Source organism: Pteropus vampyrus, unplaced genomic scaffold, assembly GCF_000151845.1.
Source record: "Pteropus vampyrus isolate Shadow unplaced genomic scaffold, Pvam_2.0 Scaffold97, whole genome shotgun sequence".
NCBI classification, from domain to species: domain Eukaryota; kingdom Metazoa; phylum Chordata; class Mammalia; order Chiroptera; family Pteropodidae; genus Pteropus; species Pteropus vampyrus.
The window spans coordinates 6,213,923-6,238,525 of record NW_011888878.1 but is presented as its reverse complement, the minus strand read 5'-3'; the positions used below and the strand labels follow the sequence as shown (position 1 = coordinate 6,238,525).

Genomic DNA, 24,603 nt, shown 5'->3' with positions numbered 1-24,603 from the left:
TTCTCATAAAGCCATATGTACATTATTGTGAAGACATAAATCCTAATCACATTTTCAATCTACTATTTCTTTAAATGTGAATGCCATTTAAATTTAATCAGACTTTTAGAACATGGATTCCGTATGATGACTTTAACATACATTAGTAACAAAATTACTCCCCAGGCAATGGTACAGGAGTATCTTTATATAATTGTTTATTAGACATATTTGGAAATATCAAGGCATATGTTGTAAAATAGCTCTGTATAACACAAAGGACATAGGAACGATTTCTTAAGTCTTGGAGTAGCAGAGATGTAAAATGGGTCATGACATCATTTATTTTGTGCATGAGGCAATAAATTCATCTTAAATAATCAGACCTTTAAAAACTTAAATGAATGTAAATAAGCCTTTATTTCAAATTCTCAATACTTAAAACTACTTACAGTGAGCATCATAATTATTTACACATAAGTGTGTAACTCTTTACCAGATCATAAACTCTCTGAAGCAGAAACTATGCCTTATCCTTTTATCTCTTGGGCCTAACCCAATGCTTAGCATACGGTAGGTGCTCAGTAAGTGTTGAATGAATGTTTATCTATTTGCTAAATAAGTGCATAATAGTGCATTTGTATCGCCTAGTCAGAAATTTTATACTAGTCTTTTCGTACCATTTGCAAGCATGGCAATATTAGGCAAGATACAAGTTCTTCAGGCCTCAGTTACCCCACTTGTGAAATGGGCATACCAACACGTATCCCACCAACCTCACAGAATTGGACGAGGATGATACAATATATTTAAAGGTATGCTGAAAACCACACATTATTATATAATCCATAATCTATATAATAACTAGTATATTTAATTCCAGCTGAATAGAAAAAAATAGCTATCAAAATGATAGTACATGCATTACTCAGGGAATCCAAAGATCTACATATGATAATTTATGCTTTTCTTCGACACTAATTAGCTATATAAGAAAAAATTTGCCACATACTTTCAGCTTAAATGGAACAAATTCCATTCATTGTTATAATTATCCTCCCATTTCTGGCAAAGTTCTGTGACTTTCTGACCCTCTCACATTATTTACTTCAGAATTAAAGGACCTCAATAAATACTAAATTTTAAACTGCTGAAATGTTTGCTGATTTTTCCCAAGCCTGATTTATCCTGAAAATAATAACTGAAACCTTCGTTAATTGGTTCTCTAATTTCTGGACCTTAAGAAATTTTTTGGAAATAAAGAAGAGATATAAATAATAAATACCTTGTAATTTCTATGATTTGTAACAATAGGACTCCATACATAGATTACCTCATTTAAAAAACTGTTCTGTAAGTTACGCCCAGCTTTAAATCTAAGAATAAAATCATTTTTATCAATCTCTGCAGACCAATTGCTGTTTCTATTGGGTAATAACAGTAACTGCCTAACACATTCAAATGAGATATTTAGTCTTAACTTTGGAAACCAATTTTAAATAACAGTTCCTACATACCTATTGGAGGGGAGTTCACAGAGGTTCTAGGCTTCTAGCCTTTCTAGTTTGCACAGCTGTTATAAACAAAGGTTCAGCTGGTCCATATCATATGTAGCCCAAGTCAAATTCTGATTAGAGTTGCTTTCACAAGTTATTATTTTGCTACGCATATCAATTTTTCCTTTTAAAAAAATTGTGTCAAATTATCAATATGAATCTTTAATTCTACTACGGGGCATCATAAAATGAACAAGTTATGGGTAAAAGACCAAGGAATAAAAGAAGTATTGATCATTTGCCAAGTCTGCTATAAATTTACAATGAAACCAGTAATAAAATGGTGATCTCAGTGCCAGAGGTGCCTATGGAGCCTGTTAGGCTTTATCTCACTTCCCACTCAGCCTGGGGACACATCATCCCAGCCACCCCTCCCCACCCCATGCTCATATCGGCTTCATGTTCATCTATGTGTCTCCAGCACCTACTATGGTATCTGGTGGGCTCTTAGTATAAACGTGTCTTGTATGTGGCAGTGAGCTACATCACACTGGCTGTATTCTTGTTGACAATGGTCCACTCTCCCCAACTTCTTTTAAGAATCTCAGAGATCTCTTACTGTTGCCTGCACACAGTGCATACAGTGTTGCCCCTTTGGACATGTGTACCCAGCAGGAGAAACACCGTGACAGAAGAGATCAGGTGTTGCGTGTCAATACTTGGAGTTACATTTCATATTGCAGGGATAGGTATAAGTTGAGTTATGGTTCTCATCCTTAAATAAATTGGGGTGACTTTTGCCTCAACCCAGTCCTATTTTCTTTCCAAGCTGCTTAGAAGAAGACCAGCTACCATTTCCCAAAGGATTATTCATACCTTAGCTGTCAAATCATAGTTAACTCCTCCCTAAGCCCAACATATGTAGACTATGTATTTTATGCAGATGCCCCTTAGGTTACAGTTCTGAAAATCAACAGGAAACTAAGAAACCCTCAACTCCATCATGGATTACAAAATATTTAACAATTTCTTAACCATCAAATTCTCTAATTTAATCTCTAGCTATACATTTTTGAGAACATACTCAGCAAAAGTAAATTAGTGAAGCCTAAGACTACCGGAGGTCACCAAGAGTTGGTGGCCAGAAAAATAAAGCTGGGCCAAGAGGCTTGATTCCAGTCACAGCTCCAACAATCATGCAAAAGAAGAATCACCTTCCCATTTGCAAAGCAGAAGTACAGCTAAGCATCATGTAGCATCTTCATCCTCTACATATCTTTACATGAATAAAAATTAACTTCAAAAATTCTCTGAAACAGCTCTGTCCAAAGTAAGTTTTTTGTGATGATGGAAGTATTCATATTATATACTGTCTGATATGGTAGCCACTATCCATATGTAGCTACCAAGCACTTGAAATGTAGCTAGTGTGACTGAAGAACCAAATTTTTAATTTTTAATTTAACTTTAATTAATTTAAATTTATATACTCAATGTAGAGAGTGTATTAGACAGCAGAGTGGTCCAAGAAATCACTATGAAAACTTTAAAGTATTATAATTTAAGGACAAATATAAATTTCCAATCTGTATGCTTTACTTCCATACCAGAAAATCCAACACAGTTAGCTAGAAAATGTGGTTGTGACAAGTAGTGTTTATTTTTCTCAAAGCATGCAGATGCTAAAATCGGACCTTCTCCAATCCTCTACTGATAAAACAGAGTTTAATAAAAACAATTTGGTGGTGAAAACCACCTTGCTGGGACATATTTCCACTCTGGAAAAATCGTATGGGAGGCAAGTGAGTGGTGAGAGGCAGGATATTTCTAACTACAGGAACTCAAGTTTAAGGGCTACGCTAAACCACTCCCCATCTTAAGGGGTCTCTGATGTTTTATTAAGAGTGAAATTCAGTTGCCCAGTGGGCACTCTTTTCTTGGTGCAGGAGCAGGGAAACAGACTGGATCCACTGGCTTTGGGAACACCATTAATTGCCTTCCTCGGATGAGGCCACACCAGCGCACAGCCACATCTGGAGCAGCTGCCAAGTGAGGGTCCAGAGCCTGGTGCACCTGGCCTCTTGGCTGGTGACACTAACTGCCTTCAGAACTGTTGAGTCAACTGCTTTAGTCAGAAGACTCCATGCTTTTTCATCTCCTTTGTTACTGCCCTTGTCCACTCTACCAAGATGGGCAAGATCTCAGCAGCCAGAAATATTTTTTAAAATTAAATACAGTAGTCCCCTGCTCATGGATAGTTTTGCTTTCCATGGCTTCTGTTACCCATGGTCAACCATGGTCCGAAAATATTTCATGGAAAAATTCAAAAATAAGTTTCAAATTGCTTGACATTCTGAATAGCATGATGAAACCTTGCCCTCTCCTACCTAAGACATGAATCATTCCTTTGTCCAGCATAACCATGCTGTATATACAGTACAGTAAGATATTTTGAGAGATACCACATTTGTATAACTTGTATTACAGTTCTACTTCACTTTTAGTTAATATTAATCTCTTACTGTGTCTAATGTGTAAATTAAATTTTATCATAGGTATGTACATATAGGAAAAAACATAACATATGTATATGGTTCAATACTATCCTTGGTTTCAGGCATCCACTAGGGGTCTTAGGATATATCCCCCATGAATAAAGGGGGGCTATTACAATCTCATACATCTGCTTAAAATTTTCCAGTGGATTCCTGCTCAAAATAAAATTTAAACTTCTCACCATGGCCTGCAGGGCTCTGTTCACCTTTTTAAATTCCCCTCCCATTGTCCTCCTTGATCATTATGTCCCAGCCACACTGACATCCTGGCTGTTCTTCAGACAAATCAAGCTTCTTCACACCTCAGGACCTTCACACTTGCTGGTCCCTCTGCCGAAAATGCTCCTCCCCAGACTTTCACATAGCTAGCTCATCACTCAAGCTTCATCTTAAATGTCACCTCCTCAGAGTTGGCCTTACCTGACAATCCAACTAAACCAGCACCATAGCCAACCCAGCACAACATCCACTATGGGGTGGGTGGGTGGGTGGGTGTGTAGGTGTGTGTGGGGGTGTGTGTGTGTGTGTGTGTGTGTGTGTGTGTGTGTGTGTTTACAACTTTCTTGAGGTATATTTCATACATATTATAAAACTCACCCATTTCAAGTGCGTAATTCAATGATTTTTAGTAAGTATGCCAAGTTGTGCAACCATTACTATAGGTTAGTTTTAAAACATGTCCATCCTTGCAATAAAATCCCTCATGACCATTTACTGTTAATCCCCATACCGATCCCCTGATCTAGGCAACCACTAATCTACTTTTTGTCTCTACAGATTTTCCTTTTCTGAACATTTCCCGTAAATGGAATTATGTAATATTCTACCACTTTGTTTTATTTTAAATATATTTTTTATTCTGGTAAAATATACATAACAGAAGTTACCATTTTAACCATTATTAGGCATACAATTCAGTGGCATTAGAACATTCATACTGCTGTGCAACCATCACAACCATACAACTCCAAAACTTTTTTATCTTCCCCAACTGAAACTCTGTACCCATCAAATACTAACTTCCATTTCCCTTCCCCTCCAGCATTTTATGATGCTCCATATAAGTGAAATCCTACAATATTTATTGTTTTATGACTGGCTTATTTCACTTAGCAAATGTCTTCATCCATGTTGTAGCAAGTGTCAGAATTTCCTTATTCTTTAAGGCTGAATAATGTTCTTTGTATATCTATATCACATTTTGTTTATCCATTCATCTGCGGGCAGATACTTGTATTACTTCCACCTTTTACCTATTGTGAATAATGCTGCTATGAACATGGACACATAAATATATGTTCAGGTTCCTGCTTTCCTTTCTTGTGTGTATATATCCAGAAGTAGAATTGCTAAAGAATATGGCAATTCCACATTTAATGTCTTGAGACATTGCCATAGTTCTCGGTACTGTTTCATATTCCCCTAGCGATGCACAAGGGTTCTAATTTCTCCACATCTTTGCTAACACTGTTATTTTTTTTTATAGTAGCCATCCTAATGGGTCTAAAGTAATATCTATTCTATTTTACCAATACTTGATTTTCTTGTTTACTTGTTTGTTTAAATATCAACTACCTGTCTCCCCAAACTAGCTGCATGAAGGCAAAGAGCTTGGCCACCTTGTTTGCTGATATAACCCCTACAATACCCCACACTCAACACACATTTGTTAAACGAATGAAAGATCTCAGTGCTACCAGCTTTAGCTCTACCACAGTTCTCTTTTCTTCCCTAGGATTTACAGGAGCTGGGGAGCTCCCTGATGTTACTCTGACAAACCACAGGACCATGAAGATTTTTTTTTACAAACAAATTAGTACTATTCCTTGTGAATACAAGGAACTACAGATGTTGTCACACTGAGACTGTAAGAGCACCTAGGGCCTTTATGAACATTCTGCTGAGGCTGTAATTAAAACCAAGAGAAAGTGCTTGGCTCCTCTGGAAGTTTTCGGTAGCTACTCATATGCCCCTGAAATAAAAAAAAACTCAACTGGCTAAGAGTTAAAACTATAAAGTTTTTAACTAGAAAAGAAAATTGTGTAGTCCTTTCTTCTGTATTAACTATGCTTTCTAAAAAAATTGTTTCTCAAAAAAGGCTGGCATCTGTTTCTCAATTTCACAAACATTGGTTCAGGCAGCCTGAGCAAACCATGAATAAATATGTTACAAAGACTGCTTGTTGTCTGCTTGTTGTCCCTTCTTTCCACAGTGATAGAAGACCTGAATTTCTCATCTTCATTACTGCTAGAGGTGGCCATTTAACTAAGAACTAGCCAATGAAATATGAGTAGCAGGCTGCATGTAACTCTGAGCAATGTCTTTAAAAGGAGGATATATTCTTCCCTTCCTTTTAGCCAGCTGGAACATGAATGGCTGGAACTTGAGCAGTAATCTTGGATAATGAGGTGGCATGCTAAGGGTGGCAGAGCAGGAAGATAGAAAGATACTGGGTGCCTAAACGCACCATGCCTGGATTGCCTACCTCCAGATTCCCTTATGTGAGAGACAACCGAATTTCTGTTTGAGACATTCTATTATTGGAGCCAACAGCCCTAACTCACACAAAATTGCTCCAGTAAAATTACAGAAGAACCTAGGCACAGAAATAAGGTCTTCCTGATATAGATGACAATGTAGACTGTTCCCTAAAAGTCTTGAGTTGTTCTGAGCTGATGCCAACCCCAGCTTGGCCAATGTGGTGAGGAAGTAGCAGTATTTTGCCTATGCGGCAGCAGGAGGACAAATAAATACCAGCAATAATGATAATGAAAACTTAAATAGTGATGGCTAACAATTACTAAACACTTATATCCCAGGCACTGAGACAAATAACTTTACATGTCTTATCTTATTTTATCTTCACAACAGTCCTGAGGCTTAAAGAAAATAAATCTTAGTCACACAGCTTATGAGTGACAGAATGAGAATTTGAACCTAAGGACATCTGACTGCTGAGCTCACATGCTTTGCCTTTACACTGCATCCAAACGGTACATCCATTATACTTCCCTCACACATAAGAATGAGGCAGCCAGGCCTCTCCACTTCTTTACCAAGGAAAACCTTCACTGGACACCCCTGCCCCAGTCAAAGTTTGACGCTGCACCAACAATGTCCCATAATACCCCAAATAACAGGCCGACTGTGAATTTCTCAATTAGGTACATGATGCCTCTCAGTCATTAATGTTCTTGGATCATTTTTACCTTGTAGCCATTTAATTACAATTGGAATGCAACTATAATATGAAAACCAGGTTACTTTTATGTTTGTTTAAAAGTTTTATTTCACATTTATGCTAGTACCAATATTTCAAAGCAATTTTTCTGATTTACTCTCTCCTGGCGCCACGTGTTACAATAAAATAAATCTGTACCAGTTCATCAGAGTTGATATTTTATAGAAGGGCATCGATGCATGTAAGAGCCAAGGTTTATGTTAAGGACAGGGACTCCTCATATCTGCCTGTCAAATGACCTTCTTGGTGAGAATGCTTCATTGCAAAATAGGTTTCACTTTACATAAAGCTGGACTTACTAAATGTTTGATCAAGTCATTTTATACAATTGTTCCAGAACTCAGCATCCCCATCTATAGAATGGGGATAACAATAGTTACTTTGTCAGAGTGATTTTGAGAATTCAGTGAGATCATACTTGTTAATTACTTGGCATGGAGCCTGGTACCCAGTGAGTGCTCAAGAGGTAGCTATTTTTAAAAATCATAATCTGTGGGTGGCACAATCTGACTGAACAAAGCTCTCGGTGAACCAAAATGTTCAATTGCCAACTTCCTAACAAAAAGTAAACAGTCACTGCTAAGCTGAGTGGAAAGATGACTTGATCGAGCTGACTCTAAATCTAGACTTTTTTTTTTAGGTTGGCTGTCTCTAAATCTGACTTCTTATCTTGATTCCGAATAATCTATGCCATTACTAACCATCATGGGCATTTTATTAGCCCTTGTTTGATGTTTAGCCCTCCTACTCTCACCCCAGTTATTATTATTCTCATTCTTAATCTGTTTTTCTGTAATGGGTGTAAAGTAGTAAGAGGTAAGCACTACCTTTGATCTTCTATTCCCCACTAGGAGACATTTATGTAAGGTGCAGGCAACAAATAACTTCTAAAAATCACTACAACAGGCCTTTGACTGAAAATAGCCTTAATTTTTAATTCGTGAAACTCAACTGAGTCAGTCTGGGTTTTCAGAAACACATCTGCTTTAAGAATTTATTCCTTCAAGCATTATCTTGTACCCTTTCCAGTCACAAATGCAGGACACAACTAGTTCTATTAATAAAAATCTTCCAAATAGTTGAGGTAAATCCAACATTTCACTATTTCAGGCATTTGCCTCTAACCCAAATCTTGACAACAAAGGGGAAAAGCCCCAGACTGCCACTGTTTCCAATACCCACTTCGATGAGAATTCCCTTTTAAAAAAATGCTTACTGTGATTTTCCAAGTACATTTGCTATTTGGAGGGTACACTCCAGGAAAACCTTCGCTGCCAATAAATCCAGACTCTCCAGTAAAAACGCCACCACATGTGAAAACAAGTCTGGGAAATAAAAGGGGAAACTGAATTTGAAACATGTCAACTTCAGAAAGGTGTAGTCTATTAATATGGACGAAGTTAATATCGATTAGTAAATGTCTGCACCATAAGAGAAATTTGAAAGCTTGCTAGCTCTTAGAATATTTCAATTATAGCCTGATAAAACATTCAGTCAGTTGTCACCTGTCTCCATCATAATAACACAAGATCGATCGATTATTCTACAATCCATCCATCCATCCATCCATCCATCCATCCATCCATCCATCCATCAGCAAGCAAATTCTCCGCGCAGTGATAAACTCTTATAGGAAAATGTTAAATGGAAAATGCAACCGGCGGGAATGAGAGAGAACAGGAGAGCTGGGCTGTGAGAAAGAAGTGCATGGTTTAAAGGTAGACAAGCAGTTAGTTAATAAAAAGTTTTAATTTCCCAGATTTGCTGAGAAGCCTAATTCTCCTCGACTCTTTTCTGAAAATCGCTGGCCATTGGCAGAGCCTCCTACTGAAAAGGCTGATGGTGATGGAAGTGGAAGGGGAGCTGCCAACGTTGCCCAGGGGCCGGTCTCGCAGCCCAGGTGCTGGGGTCGTCTGGCAGCTCCCAGGTTGGCGAAGAGTTAACTTCCCGGGAGCAGTTCTCTGAGCGCCGCGCGACTCGAGTTTTTCCCTAGGCTTAAGTCTCTTTCCGGGAGAAAACAACAGAAGTAAACCAAAGTCCACATATTTGGGTCCTAACGCTTCCTTTCGCCCGCACAACGTGCTAGGAGGGAAGACGCAGGTCAGATCAAGTACCCGCCACGTGGTAGCCGGGCTAGCAGCAGCGCGGCCAACGCGGAGGTGGAGCTGGGCACAGCAGCGAGCACAGCGGACCGCCGAGGTCCTGGGGGCCGAGGAGTAGCCTGCGCCTGCGCCCGAGTGAGCGCCGGGTCGCGCGCTGGGTCCTCTGGCGGCCGGAAGCGGACCGCTTAAAGCCGCGGGCGAGGCTGCAGGGATTGAGGAGGGAAAGGAAGGAGGAAGGGAGCCCGGCGGGGGTCGCGTTACCTCTCCGGGGACTGCTGCCGCGAGAGCTGGGCGGCGGCGGCCAGCAGCAGGCAGAGAGCAAGCCAGGCGCCCGCGCCCCTCATGGCTGGTGTAGACGCTCGGGGCTCGCCCCTACCCCGGCGCGCACGCCGGTTCGCACTCACCCAGGCTCACGCCCCGGCACACACTGGCTCGCACCCGCACACCCCGGCGCGCTCGCTCGCTCTCGCGCGCGCGCGCACACACACGCACACACGCATACACGCACACACGCGCGAGGCAGCCCAGGTAGCCGGGTGTGCGCGGCAGGCGGGGCGCGGGTGCTTTTAAAGGCGGTTACGGTGCAGCCTGACTTGACGCTTAATTTCCCCTGAGGAGTATCTCTGGCAGCCAGGGGCTACTGCTGAATATCCCGTTTGTTCTCCTGCGGCGGGAGGGGTTGGCTCGGAGGCCAGAGCCGCCTCCTCTCCTCGGGCGGGCGTCTGTCTCCGCCCTGGCACTCCGGGACTTACAGCCCCTATTTCCCGCCTGCAGAGCTTGCGGGGAGAAGGATGAAAGGGGAACCCCCAATTGAGAGGTACCCAAGCAGGACTTGACTCCATGATCCACAGACGATTCACGGGGTGGGGATGGGGGTCATGGTTTGCTTTGGGGAATGTTTTTCCCTAGTTGCTTTTAAATAAAAAGTATTAGCTTTTGCTGGCTGCTTGAAAACCTAGACTTTCTTCTTTATTTCTGTTTCCTTCCAACACCCTCATCTAAAGCAAGAAACGGGAACACAGAAGACGGATTCTATCATTTTAACTCCTGCTCTTAATCTCTTTAGTATCTATCTATCTATCTATCTATCTATCTATCTATCTATCTATCTATCTATCTATCAAGTTTCTTTTATGTTTTACTGATGTATGAGAATAAGGAGGTAGTTTCTGTGTGGGGATTTAGAAATGCATTTTCAGCCAAGCGATTTGTGAGTGAATTGTCACTAACCATGTCAAATAATGAAGACAGAACTGGAATCATTACATCTCACCATCTCATGTTATGTTCTGAAAATGATGTTTCTTTGCTGGTGTGTTCTTGAAAGATCTTTTCCAACAATTTCTGTAGTATTGAATTAAGATTTACAGAGAATTTGTTTTTCTAAGAAGAACAATTCTAGCTTTGTGGAATCAAGGCTTTCCTTAATTTAGTTACAGAAAAATAATTTGAAATCTTTATTATATTAAGTGATTCCCAATAACTAAGATTAATAAAAGAAAGATGAGAACAGACTGGATTCATCGAGATTTTCAACAACCACAAAACTGCAGGAGAGATACAGCTGAATTTAGATGCCTCATTTGGGTTCTTCCACTTTCTAAGCAAAAAAATTAAGCATTAAATTAGTACTTTTCAAGACTCCACTTCTAATAATGAGCTTACAATGTTAAGAATATAAACACTTCTGGCAAGGAAATAAGTAAAAACTAGCTACAGGGAATAACCTGACTTTTAATAGCGGGGGAATCGATGAGCCAATAGTAGGAACCAGAATTTCCCTGTGGAGTTTACGTTATTTTACTATTTTTGAAAAAGAGAAGGAAAAAAACAGCAAGAATTACAACTGTTTAAAAATTTTCTAAAGGCACCACACCCTTGATGACATTACAAAATATAAAAAGGATTACAGAATTTGGCAAACTATTTTATATCCTGAAACATACACCCTCAACCCAATAAAAATTGCTTTAAAACAACAAACAACATAAATGATTGTTTATTTTGCACATATTTCAAAAATATGCTATCCAAAAGCATAAGTGTTTTAGATGATATGTATCAAAAAGTCATACTTTGAATTATAAAGTGAAAATATTGCCCAATTCACTTCTGGTAATGATTTGAAGTCATCATAGCCGGAAAATATTTCATTCTTAGGACCAAGTTTTCAAAATTAAAAATTAAAAAACAAGGTATTAAACATGCCTAAATGGATAGAAAACTATTTGAACATAAATATGCAACAGTATTTTATTTCCTTAATATATAGACTGATGATTGTGTTCATAGCCTCACTAAAGAGTAAGGTTTCTAATAATGATGGTTCTGTTGTTGAGACACATAGAAAGACATTGATGTTACCATGCTATATTAAAAGTTTACTAAAACCCATATTATTTGGTCTTAGAAACACATATTTGACTTGGAACTACAGTTCTGACCAAAATTATAAACCTTAAATGTCCCAAGACGCTTAATGTGTTAAAATTGAGACAGACCCAAGTGGACTCTGAGGGTGTGTGCAATGTCCTCTTCTGTGAGACTAATTTCTGGACTTTACCAAAGCAGAATTGATATAATGAGCTGGAAGCCACAGAACTTCAGGCAGTAGGAAAGGGGAGAGAGAGAAGACAGAATCCCTGTGGGTGGATTCTCAAAAGAAAAGCAGTTTCCTTAGATGAGATGATCCTTATTATCCAAAGTATATATTACCCACTCTCTCCAATTAACCAAGTTGCACAGAGAATCAAAGCCATGGGAATATGAAAATATTCTCCAATGAACTGACCACTTATAAAATTATAGTTCACTCAAACATTCCTTGCTGCATAGTATGGCATCTAGCTTGGCCCAATATTTCAACATCTTTGCTGGTTAGTCTCTAGTCAATCATCAACCTTGTAAACATCTGAAAATACAATATAAATACAATCCATAGTGCACTGCTAATCTTATAAAAGATCCAGAATTTCATAAAATGGATACAAGCGATGTTGAAAGAAATGGGGAATGATAGACTCTTTTGACAAATGAAGACCTGGATGAGTTACTACAATGAACTGAAGGAAAGAAACTAAATAAGGTTGCTGGCCAAAAGTCCCTTCAAAAAAGGATGATTTTTAATGCCAAAATATTAAATAGAAACCTGTGAGAAAAAATGAAGAGGCTCTATAATACTTTTTAAAAAGTAATCTACATTATAATGCTGTGAAAGTTAAAAGGAAAAATGTTTATATTGTGCTAGAATGCATTTTTTGTAAAGAAAATTTTGCTGAAAAATCCATATGTGGTTTATTCTTGTTCATTATGAGAATTGGCACTTAGCTGCAAAGTACTATTTTGTTAAATACAAAATAAATTTAATTTTTAATATTCAGTTTCATTTTTGAAGATAAAAATCCTAAACAATATCTGCCATGAAAATTTGGAGCCTGTTTTAAATAAATTGTAACTGTCCTTTTTTAATACAGTTAATCTCAGATATGGACAATATCCAATTATCTTGAAAGGTGGCTGAGCAATAATCCAAGGCAGTACATCAGATTGAGGTGGGGAAGGTGGGAGAGGAGATAATAGGGGGCTGGACTTTATCCTTGTATCCCTCCCATTGTTCTTTTAGAGGCATGGACCATATCTGGAACTCAGATGTGGTCTGTGCTTCCTTGAACATGATAGTGCTCCAAATGCACCATGTGGGTCTCTAGATTTATAAGTGCTACAAATGTATAAAAGGAATGAAAAGTATCTGGAAAGCAATTACTGTAGTATGAAAATTCTTTTATGAAGCCCAGTTTGTGACAATACAATGTTCATGACATTTCCATACCATCTGTATTTTGTAGAACTATCAAACTGGAATTTCCTCATGTTATTTTATCTAGGAAAATGTAACAGTGTAGAGTTATAATATCAATACCTTAGTGACATAACTACCTTTTCTGAATTCAGCTTTTTAGATACTATCAACATTGAAGATATCCCCGAAATCTTTGAATTCTTGTGCACAGATACATCAGCAGATACTCTTGTGAATGAGAATATTTAGAATTAACAGTTCAGTATTTTTTGATGGTTGTAAACATACGTTAGGGAGTAGACTTTCTCCCCTTTCTCCCAGACATAAAATATTGGAAGGGAATTGTATTGGTTAGGCTTCTTAGCTACAAGGAACTGAGTCCACTCTGGCTAGCTAGTTCAAGCAATAAAAGAGACACATGTAAAAATAGAAGGTAGTTTACATTACCATTAAGAGAATTGGAGAAACTGTTTCAAGGCTAATTTTCACAGAATAATGGCCAAAGCTTTGCTTCAGAAATTACCTAGTGAGAAATCAGTTGCCATTGCTGCCACCAAGGCTAAGCACTAAATGCAAGTATTCCAACATACTGCAATTGTATCTGCTATGAGCACATCAGATGCATTTCTGCCCTGAGAAGCTCAACCTGGCAACACTCCTACCCCAAAGGCCAGGCAGCTATGCTGCCACCCACAGAAGGAAAGCTCATCACAGACCCTCTTTCCTCATGTCAGTCTCTTGAATCAAAGTCTCACGCAAGTGTATATGATTGGTAATGTAATCACATGGCTGTGTCTCCACTGTGAGGGAGGCTAGGAATTCAACTCTTTGTGGAGGATAAAGCCATATACTGTAGAAATTTCTCCAAATATTAAAAGACTACTCAAAACAGAATAGGCAGGCACAAATGTGATTAATGTCCATGACAGGGATTTACAAAGTTCACTTTGTCTCCTTACACCCCTTTGCTGAGGAAAACAGGCTCAAGGGGATCTTTACGTATAAGGGTGCTGAGGCAATGTAATGTATATTGAATGAAACCAGCTGCACTCACCTGCCCATGCTGAACAAAGGAGTCAGCTGCTTTTTGCTGGATTAGAATTTTTTAAATTGTCCAATGGAGGTACTCATATAATGAATCATCAATATCATCATCCATAGCTTTTACTGAGCACTTATTACACACCAGTAACTGTGATAGGTGCTTTACAATATTTCAATTGTCTTGGAAAAAAAAAATGAGGTAATAACAATTATCACCATTTTACAGGTGAAGAGTCTGAGATTTGTAGAGGTTAGCCATAATCTAAAACTGACAATAAGTAAATGAAATGCTGGAATTTGAACCCAGGCTGCCTGGAAAGCCCAAGCTCCTAATCAATATTACATACCAATCCATGAGACCATCTCTTGGGACCCACGAATGCTCAGTGCGCATGGAGAATACAATTGTAATGGATGGACATATATTATTTATTTATCCGGAATCACTAATTCCATTCATCGATCCTCCAGCACTCAAAAGGGTCATGTAAATAAGGACTGTTCATAGAGCGTTCCAAGGACTTTTCTACTAGAGATACTGAGGAAAAGTACTCCAATATAGTTTCAGTCAAGATAGCGGAGTACATAAATACTGTGCTCGCCCCCTCTCACAACTACATCAAAATTACAACTAAATTATAAAACAACCTCACTTGAGAACCATCTGAAGACTAGCTGAACAGAATTCCAATAGCTAAGAGTATAAAGAAGCCATATCGAGACTGGTAGCAAGGGTATAGACATGAAACAGGCAGGTCCCACATCCACGATGTGGCAATTAAGAAACAGGACAAATATCTCTCCTGTGGATGTTCCCCTGAGAAGCGAGGCATCCCAGCCCGATGCTGGGCCCTTCAGCCCAGGGCTCCAGTGTCAGGAAGAGGGGTCCCTATAACTGCCGGCTGTGAAAACCAGCAGGGATTGCAGCTGAGTTACATGGAGAGCTGCTACATTCCCAGGTGTTCTCTTAAAGGGCCCATACACAGATTCACTCTCTGACAGACTCATTCCCTCTGAGCTCCAGCTCTGGGGCTGCAGCTCAAAAAGCATTAGGATCATAAAGAGAGAAACAATTACTGAACTGTTTTCCAAAATTCAGGTTTCTGTGCCTGGTGTGCTGGTAAACCAAATACTGAGACATCAGTACTTTGAGATAAAGGTTTACTTGATTTGACCAAAGCAAGAGGATAGGTGAGCAAGTTCTCTCAAATATGTCTTCCTCAAAAAGCAAAAGTAGGGACCTTTTATGTGGCTAGGGAGTAAGAGAGGAGGAGTTTCATGGGGAAGGTCTGTGTTTCTTCAGTCACAGATAACATTTTGTGCAACCAGATTTTTGAGCAGGAGCAGCAGGTCACAGCTTTCTTAAATGCATTTATTCCTTCTGTAAAACAAACTTATAAATTCTCCCGTGACCCTGGAGTTCTTTCTTCCTCATTGACAAAGACAGTACATCTACAACACAAAATTATATTGTGAGAACAAGGAGTGCTGGATTGAGGAACCAGGATTCTGCAAGATATCTCATAATAGTGCACCAGTGCCATCATCTTCAAAGCAGAAAGCAGAAACTAGACATATTGAGACTATTGCCATTGATTAAGCTACATTATTTTGTGCTTAACTAGCTATATTTTTCTATTATCTCAAGCAAATTGTACTCTTAAACACTTCTGGAAACTTGCTTTACAAGCAGGTCTTCAGAATGTAACACACTTTCTTAATTTTTGACTTTAAGCTCCATGGCAACCAGAGCAATTGAAGCATTTAGTTAAAGCCTATACCTATATCTCTGGATTCTAGGATTTAATACCTAACCATGTATGCTGTTAACTGTTGGTTTCAGAACTGAATTGTTTTGCTTCAGGGCAAGGGCTGGAGTGGCTTTTCCACACAAACAGACTGTCTTGGCTCATGCTGTGAACTTAAAAAAAAATCTTTAAAAAGTTCAAAAACCCCTCGAAAAGCAGCATTTGGCCTTTCTGTACCCTGAAACTATTACTACAGGGTTTCCCAAACCCCCGGGCCATTGACTAGTACAAGTCTGTAGCCTTTTAGGAACCAGGCCACACAGCAGGACATAAGCGTCAGGTGAGTGAGCAAAGCTTCATCTATATTTGCATCCGCTCCCCAACACTAGCATCACCACCTCAACTCCACCTCAGATCATCAGGCATCAGACTCTCATAGGAACATCTGTCCCTGGTGCCGAAAAGGTTGGGGACCACTGTTTTATTAAGCAGTACCAAGGCCAGCACTAGTGGCAGCTGGCCTCAGTTCACAGATCAGCCTCATCCAGGTGCATCCAAGCCCAGCACAAGTGGCAACATCTTCAGATCACTTTGTAGCTCCTAGCAGATGGCTCCAAGTCAGGCACAGGTAGTGAATAAACTTGGCCTGCACCAAACCCAGTCTCAGGAGGCCCCAGAACCAACACACTTGGTTCAGACCACACAAGAGCATCACCCAATTATCTCCATGAATGATACACTCAGCAGGCACCAGAAACCTCCTAAAGTGAATCTCATTCTATTGGGTCAGTCTCTGCACACAGCTTATCTGCTGTAGTCACAGCCAGTCCTCAACAACCAGTCAGCATTAGGGTAAATCCCTCCCACTGACATGCCAACATCATTCAAGGTTCAACTACAACAGGAGGGTACACATGACCCACACAAGGGACATGCCTAGAGCATCCAGCTCAGGTGACCAGAGAGACTGTGCCATTGAGCCCCACAAAACACTTACTACATAAAGCCACTCTTCCAAGTCCAGGATACATAGCAGATCTACCTAACACAAAAAACAAACACATGGTGGCAGCCAAAATGAGGAGACAAAGAAACATGTCCCAAATGACAGAATAGGACAGAACTCCAGAAAAAGAACTAAATGAAATGGAGACAAACAATCTACCAGATGCAGAGTTCAAAACTTTGATTATAAGGATGCTCAAAGAACTTAGGGAAGAGTAGATGAAATAAGTGAGACATTTAAAAAATATGAGAAAGATATAAATGAAGTTAGAAAAGATAAAAAAAAAAAAGAACCAGTCAGAAATAAAGAATACAATAACTGAGATGAAGAATACATTAGAGGGAATCTAGATTAGATGAAGCAAAGGATCGAATCAGCGATTTGGAAGATAAGGTAGCAGAGAACACCCAATCAGAACAACAACAAGAAAAAAGAATAAAAAAAATGAGGATAAGTTACGGGGTCTCTGGGACAATATAAAATGTTCCAATAATCGCATCATAGGAGTACGAGAAGAAGAGAAAAAGCAAGGAATTGAAAACCTATCTGAAGAAATAATAACAGGAAAATTCCCTTACCTGGCAAAGGAAATAGACGTTTAGGCCCAGGAAGCCCAGAGAGTCCCAAGCAAGTAAAATCCAAAGGTTAAAGACAAAAAGAGAATCCTAAAAGCAGCAAGAGAAAAGCAGTTAGTTACCTACAAAGGAGCTCCCATAAGACTGTCAGCTGATTTCTCAACAGAAACTTTGCAGGTCAGAAAGGATTGGCACAAAATATTCAAAGTGATGAAAAGCAAGGACCACAACCAAGATTACTCTACCGAATAAGGCTATCATTTACAATTGAAAGACAGATAAACAGCTTCCCAGAGTAAAAGCTGAAAGAGTTCATCAACACTAAACCAGTATAGCAAGAATTGTTGAAGGGACTTCTTTAAAAAGAAAGAAAAAAATAAAAAATATGAATAATAAGATAGTAGTAACTATATACTATCAATAATTACTTTAAATGTAAATGGATTAAATGCTCCAATCCAAATACATAGGATGGCTGAATGTATAAGAAAATAAGACCTTTACATATGCTGCCTACAAGAGACCCAATTCAGATCAAAAGACACACAGAGATTGAAAGTAAAGGGATGGAAAAGATATTTTATGAAAATGGAAACAAACCAAAAGGTGGGATAGCAATACTTATACTAGAAAAAAATAGACTTTAAAACAAAGGCTATAATAAGAGACAAAACATTACAGAATGATAAAAGAATCACTCCAACAAGAGGATCTCACCACAGTAAACACATATGCGCCGAACATAGGAGTACCTAAATATATAAAGCAAATATTGACTGACATAAAAGGAGAGATGGATATTAATACAATTATAGTAAGAGACTTTACCACCCCATTGACACCAATGGACAGATCTTCCAGACAGGAAATCAACAAGGAAACAGCTGCCTTAAATGACACACTAGACCAGATGGATTTAATCGATATTTTCAGAGCTTTACACCCAAAGCAGCAATATACATTCTTCTCAAGTGCACATGGAATACTTTCAAGGATAGACCACATGTTAGGCCACAAAACAAGCCTCAAAAATTAAGAAGATTGAAGTCATATCAAGCATCTTCTCTGATCACAATCGTATGGAACTAGAAATTAATTACAAGAAGAAAACTGAAAAACATATAAACACATGAAGGCTAAATAGCATGCTACTAAACAATGAATAGGTTAATAACAAGATAAGGGAATAAATCAAATGATACCTTGAGACAAATGAAATGAAAACACAATGACTGCAAATCTATGGGTCAGAGTGAAAGCAACCCTAAAAGGGCAATTCATAGCAATACAAGGCTACCTCAAGAAACAAGAAAAATCTCAAATACGCAGTCTATTCGTGTACCTAAAAGAACTACCAAAAGAAGAAGAAACAAAGCCCAAAGTGAGTAGAAGGAAAGAAATGATGATCAGATTTCAAATGAATAAAATTTAGTCTAAAATTACAATGCAAAAGATCAATGAAACTAAGCTTTTTCTTTGAAAAGATAAACAAAATCAATAAACTATTAACCAGACTCATCAAGAAAAAAAGAGAGGACATAAATTAATATAATCGGAAATAAAAGTGAATTAACAACTGATATCATGAAATACAAAGGATTATAAAGAAATGCTAGAAAAAAGATTGCCAGCAAATTGGACAACCTGGCAGAAATAGATAAATTCCTAAAAACATACAATCTTCCAAGATTGAATCAAGAAGAAACGGAAAATCTGAACAGACTGATAACTGCTAACAAAATTGAATCAGTAATCACTTCCAACAAACAAAAGTCCAGGACCAGATGGCTTCATAGGTGAATTTTACCAAACATTAACAGAAGAATCAACCTATTGTTCTCAAACTATTCCAAAAAATTGACAGGAGGAAAGGCTCTCAAGCTCATTTTACAAGGCCAGCAATACCCTGATTCCAAAACCAGAGAAAGATAGTACAAAAAAAATTATAGGCCAATATCCCTGATGAACATAGATGCAAAAATCCTCAACAAAATATTAGCCAACCAATTTCAGCAATACATTAAAAATATCATACACCATGATCAAATGGGTTTCATTCCTAGGATGCAAGATTGGTTCAATGTCCAGAAATCATTTAATGTGATATACCACATCAACAAAATGAAAGATAAAAATCATACAATCATATCGATAGATGCAGAAAAAGCATTTGACGAAATCCAGCATCTATGATAAAAACTCCCAGCAAAGTAGAAATAGAGGGAACATACCTTAACAATATGAAGGCCATATATACAAACCCACATATTATACTCACTGGTGAAAAGCTAAAAGCATTTTTTCCTTAAGATCAGGAAGAAGACAAGGATGTGCACTTTCACCACTTCTATTCAATGTGGTATTGGAAGTCCTAGCCACAGCAATCAGACAAGAAAAAAAAAATAACAGGCATTTGAACAGAAAAGGAAGAAATAAAATTGTCATTATTTGCAGATGACTTGATATTATATAGAGAGAACCCTAAAGACTCTATCAAAAAACTGTTAGAACTGATAAATGAATTCAGTAAAGTAGCAAGATACAAAATTAATATTCAGAAGTCAGTTGCATTTTTAATCACCAAAAACAAATTGTCACAAAGAATAATTTTAAAATAATCCCATTTACAATTACATCAAAAAAATTAAATGCCTAGGAATAAATTTAACCAATGAGATAAAAGAATTATACTTGGAAAATATAAGACTTTGAAGAAAGAAATTAAAGAAGATACAAAAAAATAGAAGCATATACTGGGCTCATTGATAGGAATAATTAACATTGTTTAACTGTCTATATTACCCACAGCAATCTACAGATTTAGTGCAATCCCTATCAAAATATCTTGGCATTTTTCACAGAACTAGAACAAATAGTCCTAAAATTGATATTGAACCAAAAAAGACCCTGAATAGCCAAGAAACTTTGAGAAAGAAGAACAAAGTTGGAGGTATCAGGCTACCTGATGTCAAACTATAATACAAGACTCTAGTAGTCAAAACAGCGTGCTCCTGGCATAAAAACAGACTGTAGATCAATGGAATATAACAGAGAGCCCCAAAATAAAACCATGCCTCTATGGTAAATTAATTTATGACAAAGGAGGCAAGAATATACAATGGGGTAAAGACAGTTTGTTCAGTTAATGGTGTTGGAAAAACTGGACAGACAGATGCAAAGAATGAAACTGAAACACTTTTTATTAACATATAAAAGAAAAAACTCAAAATGGGTTAAAGATTTAAATGTATGACCCGAAACCTTAAAACTCCTAGAAAGAAACAGACGGTAAACTCTTTGACATGGCTCTTAGTCATATTTTTGGGGATATGTCTCTTCAGATAAGGGAAATAAAAGGAAAAATAAATAAATAGGACTACATCAAACTAAAGAGTTTTCTTTTCACAGCAACGGAAATCATCAACAAAGTCATCCTACTGAATGGGAGAAGATAGTCCCCAATGATATACTCACTAAGAGGTTAATATTCAAAATGTATAAAGATCTTGTGCAACTTCACAACAACAACAAAAAAATCCTATTTAAAAAATGGTAGAGAATATGAATAGACATTTCTCCAAAGAAGACATACTGATGGCCAATAGACATATGAAAAAATACTCGATGTCACTAATCATCAGAGAAATGCAAATTAAACCACAATGAGATATCACTTCACACCTGTCAGAATGGCTATTATCAAGAAGTTAATAAATGAGTGTTGGTGAGGGTGTGGAGAAAATGGAACCCTCATGCACTGCTGGTGGGATTGTAAATTGGTGCAGCCACTATGGAAAACAGTATGAAGTTTCCATAAAAATTAAAAATAGAACTGCCTATGACCCAGCAATTGCACTTCTATATATTTATCAAAAGAAACCCAAAACAATAATTTGAAAAGACATATGAACCCCTATGTTCATTGCAGCATCATTTACAATAGCCAAGATATGGAAGCAACCTAAGTGTCAACAGATGACATAGATGAATGGATAAACAAGATGTGGTGTGTATACACAATGTAATATTACTCAGCCATAAAAAAGAAAAAAATGAAATCTTGCTTCTTGTGACAAGATGGATGTATTATGCTAAGTGAAATAAGTCAGACAGAAAATGACAAATACCATATGATTTTAATTACATGTGGAATCTAAAAAACAAAACAACAAACAAAGCAGAAACAAACTCATAGATACAGAGAACATTTTGATGGTTGCAGGTGGGATGGGGATTGGGCAATGGGCAAAAAAAGAGGATTAAGATGTACAAATCACCAGTTATAAAAACAGTCATGGTGATATAAAGTACAACATAGGAAATATAGTCGATAATATTGTAATAACTATGTATGGTGTCAGATGGGTACTTGAATTATTGAGGTGATCACTTCCACATGGAAAGAGACCTCCAAGAATTTGAAAAAGACTGTTGAGAGCCCAGGATTCTATCACATAATATGGAGACTTTTGTGTGAGAAAAGATATAAAAACGAGTATTAATCAAAAACTAACTTGATCTTTAAAAATTCTCAGTGTGTGGGCCATTGATAGTAATGAGAACCATAAACTGAGGAGTATAATTAACAAAAACACCAAGTCAAATCAAAACACCTTGGAATTATTAGCTGAATTTTCGGGATGAACTACTGTCTGTAAGAATAGTTAGTATCAACTATATCATTTTATTTGTTAGATATATTCTTCATACTTAAATAATCTTATTCAAGAGATTGACCCGGTTAGTCAACTAGATGGTTTTTGTGGTAACTCCTCTGGCTATCTCGCCAGGACTCAATATTAGTCATAATCATGAGTCATGCCAAGCTGGTAGTGGAGTATCAGAGGATAGTAGCCTAGATCCCTTTGGCTCAGATGACCTGAAGTCCTTCCTCACTGATTCTCAAAGCTTGGGGCAACAGTTTGGCATCAGCACCTGAACCCTAACCACCGCCAAGGAATGAAAACTAAAGCTCTCTCTTAAGCTGTGGGTTTCCATTTTTGGTCACCATGTCTTCTTCTTTTTGTTTTTTAAGTAAAATTTTCCCTGACTATAAAGGAAATACACGCTCATTATATAAAATCTGGAAAAAGGAAGAGACAGAAAAAACCCCACTATTAACTTTGCCTCCCAAAGACAACATTGATGTCACTTTCGTTCGCCTGCCTTCCCAATGTGTCTTTTCTACAATAAAATTATATCTGGGGATTTGGGAGTTTGCTTTAATTTCAAGTCCTTCTTTGCTTTCGGAAAAGTTACCAATAAAGAAAATTGATGATAATGATTTTATAGTGTTAACATTACTGAAATAGACTGAGAATGTCTTCCTGAGAGGAATGATAGCGGATATTTTTTTATTTTAATTCCATTCACAAGTAACTTCCTGTTTACTCATTGCTCCTCTAAACTGCTGTTTGGAGAAATCAATTCCAATCATAGACAGAGCCAATAAATCTACCTCAATTTAAATATCCCTTTATTTGTTCTTTAAGGAAAAGTTTAACATTCATTGCTCATTAAACATCTGAAATATAAGTTTATATTTTTAATTTGAGCCTGGTTTGTTATGAGTTACAAAATGGCTTAAGGGTTATTGCTTTTGAAAAAGTAAGATAACTACTTAAAAGGCATTATTCAAATAAATATTATATGCAAGCAAAGGTATTAAAACTATGAGACTGAGTCATTAAGAGATTCTTTAGAATTCTGATCTTAAAAGGAAACTAACTGCTAAATTCACAAAGGTATATAAAGTTTGCTTTCTTTTAAACATTTCTCCAAAGAATTTAAGATTTAAGAATTAAAAATTAAGAATTTCTCTAAGAATTTATATACATACAAAATTATATAAGGAGGGGAAAAAATGGTGTAGATGGTAGAGGCTCTGTTCATCCCTCTGATGACCAAATCAAAGTTGACGGAAAAAAGGAGCAGCAGCAAGGAAAAATCTCCTGGGATCTATATGAACAAGCCATACAAATAGAGAGAAATAGAAGAAATCACCTTGCAACGGCAGAAGGTAGGACGGAGCGAGGACACAGGGCTGCCTGTTCTCGAGAGGCTGAGTGAGATGGAGGCTGCAGCAGCCACAGATGCCTCTTAAAGGGGCCGTGTCCATGAGCGGATTATTGGCGATGACGGACCTATTCGCTCTGAGCACCAGTGCCTGTTTGGCTGTGTGCAGGAGGCACCAGGGACTTACAGGGAGACATTGTCAGAGTGAGGGCCAAGGCGTGATTTGCTCTGTACAGAAGTGCTGGCAGTATCCATTGTTCCCCGTTGAGCCCTCCCCACTACCAGTGCGAGGACACAGCGTCATCATAGCCTTGACATCATCAAGCTGGATTACAGAGGTCGCTCAGCCCAGAGGATCCCCTAAAACCTCACCTCTCCCAGCTTGTGGCCCCACCCAAGCCACATCCAGGTATATCCTCAGCGAGTTAGGTGTGCCTTGTTGAGCAGCACCTAGACTCACACTGGAGGCAGCTGGTCTTAGTTTCTAGTGTGGCCTTTTGAGGCCACTATAAGCACGGCATCTGTGGATTGCTTACTGAATCTTAATAGGTGGCCCTGTAGGGGTAGAGACTTGGGCTAAATTTGGCCAGAAGCTGAATCCCTCTCAGAACTGTGCCACTGGACACCTACTTCACAAATCCACACTAATATGACCGGGAGACTTAGAAGCTTTGCTTAGTACATAGAAACAGACACAGAAAGGCAGCCAAAGTGTGAAGACAAAGCCAAAACCACATGAGAGAAAAGAACAGAGATCCAGATATAATAGAGTCAAGTAACCTAACAGATGCGGAGTTCAAAACACTGGTTATAAAGATGCTCAATGAACTTTTGGGAACTATAGATAAATTCAGTGAGAACTTCAACAAAGAGACAAAAAACATAAAAATGGAAATGGAAATTATAAAAGGGAACCAGTCTGAAATGAAAAACACATTATCTGAGATGAGAAATATATTAAAGGGAATAAACAATGGAATAAACAAAGTGAATAAAGAAAAAGATCAAATGCCCTATCTATAGGACGGGAAAGCCAAAGACAC

At 38.1% G+C, this 24,603-nt stretch overlaps 1 protein-coding gene across 2 annotated transcripts in view; it reads right to left on the bottom strand.

Moving 5' to 3' along the window:
• PCOLCE2 (procollagen C-endopeptidase enhancer 2) overlaps window positions 1-9,844 on the bottom strand; it is a 61,834-nt gene extending 51,990 nt beyond the window's left edge. The window contains exons 1-2 of one of the 2 annotated variants that reach the window (XM_011364446.2): window positions 9,635-9,844; window positions 8,488-8,596 (exon numbers count right to left, since the gene is read on the bottom strand). In XM_011364446.2, coding sequence (XP_011362748.1) covers window positions 8,488-8,596; window positions 9,635-9,717 — 192 coding nt within the window. In that variant the 5' untranslated portion in view covers window positions 9,718-9,844. The remainder of the gene's footprint in view (window positions 1-8,487; window positions 8,597-9,634) is intronic. The other variant, XM_023533158.1, reaches the window with a different exon arrangement.
• Window positions 9,845-24,603: the final 14,759 nt, after the last annotated feature.